Source organism: Dromiciops gliroides, chromosome 1 (assembly GCF_019393635.1).
Source record: "Dromiciops gliroides isolate mDroGli1 chromosome 1, mDroGli1.pri, whole genome shotgun sequence".
Lineage (NCBI taxonomy): Eukaryota > Metazoa > Chordata > Mammalia > Microbiotheria > Microbiotheriidae > Dromiciops > Dromiciops gliroides.
The window spans coordinates 470,451,171-470,456,242 of record NC_057861.1 but is presented as its reverse complement, the minus strand read 5'-3'; the positions used below and the strand labels follow the sequence as shown (position 1 = coordinate 470,456,242).

Here is a 5,072-nt window from a genome sequence, read left to right as displayed (position 1 = left end):
CATTTTCAGTAATTAAAAGAGAGGAAAATATCCAGGAAGGAGTTGGTGGTCAGTGTATCAGAAACTTCAGAGAATTCAAAAAGTAGGAGGACTGAGAAAAGGCCATAGGGTTAGGAGGTAAGAGATTTTTGGTAAATTTTGAGAGTCTACCATTGGTGGTATGATGTTTAAAATCTAAATGTATGGTCGCCTTAAATTAGAAGCTTTAGCACCAGTCTTTGAGCATTATGTACTTATTAAAGCATACTAGGTATTAGTAACATGTGGGCGGAGGGGCTACCTCCCACCGGGCCACTCACACTCACATGCGGGCACACGGGTGCCTGTGTGCCCCAGGAACAATGCCCCCCGTGTCCCAACAGGACCTGGGATCTGCTGGCAGCGGCAGAGACCCCGTCAAGGACAGGCGTGGACCCTAGTGGGAAGTACAGCCCAGGATGCGCCAGGCTGACCCTCTGACCTCTGGGCTCCCGAAGATGTCCACGTGCATTGAGTTTGTGGAGCACGCCTTCTGCTTGCAGAGTGACCACCAGCTGCAGCAGTTATTCTCCATGTCCAGCCGGGGGGCGTCCAGCCTCGCCCTCAGGCCTCGGAGGGGCCCCCCAGAGGAGGAGGGCTGCAGCTCCACCCCCTGCACCAAGCCCACCATCGCAGTGAAGCCCACCATGATGAGTGCAGAGAACACGGATGCCCGGGCCGGGACGGATGCAGGCTCTGAAGCCCCACAGGTGCTCTGGAGGCCGACGCCCAGCAAGCTCTCCATCCCAGAGGCCCAAGACAGCCCAAGAACTTTCTCCAGAAGCAGCCTCAGCCCTCCCAGCCTCACCACCGGCTCCCGGCTGGCACTGCCCAGCCTGGCAAGGCCAGAGAACAAGGACAGAGGAGGCCTCGAGCACAGTGCCACCCTCCCTCTCAGGAATCGCCACCCCCTGCCCACCAGAACTTCCACCAGAAACTGACCGCTTTCTTAAAGAGGGCTGGGGGCAGCACCGCAGCCTGGAGTGGGGTCCTGCCCGCTGATTCCAGGGGCAAGGAGCTGCAGAGCTCAGCCGGCAGTGACCTTAGGGGAGAGCACTGCTCCATTGCCGATTGGTGTCCTGGCACACTGGGCCCCAGATGTGGGCTCGAGCAGACGGGGGCTGCACCTCCAAGTGTACAGGAGACTGCCTCGCCCCATGAGGAGGGCTGGGCTTCCAGCTTGGGCAGGGAGCACTTCTGCCAGGACCCTCCAGAGAACAGCTGCCCCTTCACCTTGGCCCAGAGGAAGCTGCCCCAGACCCTGGAGGCAGCCAACCTGGCTGATGGCTTGTCCAACCCTCCTGCCAGACACACAGACAATGACTACAGCTTCTCAAGACAGCCTGAGCTGAGGAGACCCCAGGTCTCAGGCCCATACAGGGGCAGCCCCAGCAAATCCGCAGGTTTGCCAACCGCCAACCCAGCCCCTTGAAAGCAGCCCATCAGAACCCATCTATGCTGAAGTCACCAAGAGGAAGAAACCGTGCCCAGCATCCTCCAACCTGCCAGGCACTGGCAAGCAGACTGGGCACAACCCGGGACACGACCCAGCAGGGGGCAGCTGGGGCCGGGGGAGGCCCAGGCTGATGTGGCCCCCCAGGTGGCGGCCAAGGTGACCATTGTGGCTGCCAACATGGAGGGTGACCAATGCACCATCTACCTGCGCAGCCCTGACTTGGCCGTGGGCGTGCAGTGGTCTTGCGGGCACAGTGGGCCAGGCCCGGAGGGTGCCACCATTGGGATATTAGAGACCAGTCCTTGGGAACAGCCACTTCACAGCCACCTGCCTGGCCTGAGGGGTGAGGACCCAGGAAGAAGAGGCCCGGCCGTCCCCACCAAGGTCTGCAAGGGGTCCCCAGAGGGCTCTTCCCTGGCCCAGCTCAAGGATGGGTCCTGGAGCCAGCCAGCTGCCCCAGGTCCCACAAACACCTTGTCCTCCTGCTCCTCCACCTCCTCCAGTGCCAGGGAGCTCAGCCGGTGCCTGATGCCAGCTCAGCCTTCCTCCTGGGACCAGAGAAGGCCTCGCTTCCAGATGGGGGCCAGGAACTATCAGGGGAGGATAGAGGAGGAAGAGGGGGAGGGGGAGCTGGATTCAGGGCCTTCCAGCCCAGGCAAGGCTCAGGACATGGAGCCACCCTGCTGCAGCCAGCGCCTCAGGCAGAGAGCATCTCTGAGCTGCCTGGCAGAGCCGAGGGAGCAGCTGGGCCCGGCATGAGCAAGTCAGCCTCCTTTGCTTTCAAATTCCCCAAGGACAGCAGTGAAGCAGAGAAGTTCTCCCCTCCTCCCCCTCCTCCAAAGTCAAGGCACCTTCTAAGAATGAACAAGAGCAGCCCTGACCTGGAACAGGCCAGCCATGGTTTGGCAGGAAGCCTCAGCCCCTCCCCAGTCTTCAGTGGCATCCAAGCTCATTTCACTGCTGCTCCACGGACAGCCTGACCTCTGACTCCCAGACCTGCAGTGAGGGAGCGCTTTCCTGTGAGCCGGCCCCTTGCCACTCTCCCGGGCACCCTTCAGAGAATGTCTCTCCACACCGGCCCCTGCAGCCCCCTCCGCTGCCCCAGAAGAAGACGTTCAGCCGAGCAGCTTCCTCTCCCGACGGCCTCTTTCTGGGGCAGGGCTCTCCCCACCACCAGACCGCAAGCCCCCGGCTAAACCCCAGCCACTCTGAAACTAGCCTCTGCTCCCCTGAGGACTTTCACTTTCCTGGGCCCGGGCTGGGTGCCCGTATAAGGAACCCGGAAGCCCAGCTGGAAGGGTCCCCCTCCTCTTCCCAGCTGAGCGTGTCCAGCCAGACCTCCATGTCCAGCACCAGCCTCCTCAACAGCATCACCAGCAATCATCAGGCTCAGCGGCCTGTATGCCCAGTCCCTGGTGTGCCTGGCGGCCAGGCGCGAGCGCCACTTCATGGGCATCCAGGGAGCAGAGTCACACTTCAGCAAGAACAGCTGGTCCCTCTTCAAGCTGACCTGCAACAAGCCTTGCTGTGACTCCGGAGATGCTGTCTACTACTGCGCCACCTGCTCCGAGAACCCCTCCTGGCCCTATGCCATTAAGATCTGCAAAATGCCCGTGTCCGAGGGGGCTTCTTACTGTGATCTGTCGGTGCCCATTCACTTCAATGTGCAGCAGGACTGCGGGCACTTTGTCGCCTCGGTGCCCTCCAGCATGCTGATGTCCCCCGAGGAGCCCCAGGACCAGGACTGTGTGGTGGTGATCATGCGCGAGGTGCCCCACCAGACGGCAGCAGACTTTGTGCGAGACTCGGCCTCTCGACACTGGGGCGAGCCTGAGGCCTTCGAGCGATGGGTCTGCCTGCTGCTGCTGCAGTTGTGCCAGGGCCTGGAGAGCCTCAAGGAACAGGGCATCCCTCACCGGGCACAGTGCCTGGAGAACCTGCTCCTGGCGCCCTGTCCAGGGGCCTCCCCCAGGGCCCAGCCGCTGCCCCGCCTCATCATCAGCAACTTCCTCCAGGCCAAGCAGCAGGTGTGGGGTGGCGGCACCGACAAGCAGCAGAGGAGAACCCAGGCACGCCTGGCCCCTGAGATCCTGGCTGCTGCCCAGGACAAGAAGTTCAACGAGTTCCAGACGGGCATCCTCATTTATGAACTGCTGCACCAGCCAAACCCCTTCGAGGAGTGGGCCCAGCTGCAGAAGCAGGACTACTGGGCTGATGACCTGCCTGCGATGCCCTCCCTGTCCCTCTACTCAGCCGACCTGCAGTGGCTGGCCCACTGGATGCTGGAGGCCGACCCCATCAAACGGCTGCACATCTCGGAGGCCAAGTGTGCCCTGCAATGCCTGCTGTGGGGGCTGCGGGTGCAAGCTGCTGCAAGGCCCACTGCAGAACTGGCTGCACATGAAGCCTGCCCTGCTCATGATGAAGCTGGCCCAGAAGGTGCTGGACGACCGGCCTCCGTGGAGCTGGAGGACTGGCTCTGCTTGCAGTACCTGGCCGCCTCGGAGCCCGGGGCCCTGCTGCAGACACTGAGGCTGCTACAGCCTCTGTGACCCCCTGGCCCAGAGGCACATTTGCACATGCACACAGGCACATGAATGGGGCTGGGAGGGCCTTCCCCCCACTACACACACAGTCAGGTGGGCCCCCAGAGTGTGCCCTTCCACACCCCTGTACAGAATCAGGAGTTGGGGACACAGGAAAGAGAACCCACAGTCCGGTAAGAGGCAGTGTCCACTCTGGGGGCAGCAGAGCCCTCCTGCCACCTCACACTGCCCTGATGCAGCAAGGCAAGCTGGCAGCATGTTTGTGACTGGCTGCACACTGTCCTTTTGTCCACTGTGGGTAGCACAGAGCTTGCCCCTGTTCCCCCAACTCTGCCAGCACTGGTCACCTCCAGAGCAGAAGGGACTCAACCCAGACCTAGTCCAGCCCCTTCTTGTGATCATTTGTTGGTTTGGTTTTTAACAGAACTTGTATTTCATTCTAAAAAAAAAAAAGAGAGAGAGAGAGAGAGAACATGTGGAATTCAGAAAGTTAAGAAAAGGCCTATCTAGCTGAGAGTTTCAGCCTGGTCTGGTTCTTCTTCTTCAAGTCATCCACCATGAGCCAGCCTGCTTCAACCAGGAAATCCATGAGCAAACTGAGTGTGGAAGCTTTTTATAGGTCCAGAAGAGAGGCGGTCCTTTCACACTGCTTGGAGCTGATTGGTTATCGTCCTCCAAATCCATTGGTTTACTGGACTTGAAGGGGGTGGCATGTTGAGTACAAAGTCCTTAGCTTCTGAGAACAATACCTTCTTAAGGGCCACCAGGTATTGTTACAATCTAATTAACTTTAAGTAGGCTGATCATCAAAGTTAATCACTCTCATTTAATTCAATCAGTTTAGATTAATCTCCTGGTGGATTTTTGAATATCTGCCAAATCCCATTATTTTCTCAGAGTGGGATCAGAAGCCAGAGCTCGAGGCATTTAGAAAAGAGTGAGAAGTGATGAAGTATAGATAACAAGAGTAGATGGGGCTTTCTAGGAATGTAGTAGTGGTAAAAGGAAGAAGAGATATAGGATAATCTTAAAGGGAATTACAGTCATGTAAA

The 5,072-nt window shown here is 58.8% G+C and overlaps 1 protein-coding gene across 1 annotated transcript; it reads left to right on the top strand.

The window, feature by feature from the left end:
* Positions 1-437: 437 nt before the first annotated feature.
* On the top strand, positions 438-4,026 carry LOC122736122 (inactive tyrosine-protein kinase PRAG1-like). Its single transcript, XM_043978154.1, is given in 9 exon segments — positions 438-900; positions 903-1,429; positions 1,431-1,599; positions 1,602-2,147; positions 2,150-2,434; positions 2,437-2,857; positions 2,859-3,840; positions 3,842-3,923; positions 3,926-4,026. Coding segments are annotated over 9 exon segments (3,576 nt in total).
* The last annotated feature ends 1,046 nt before the right edge of the window (positions 4,027-5,072 follow it).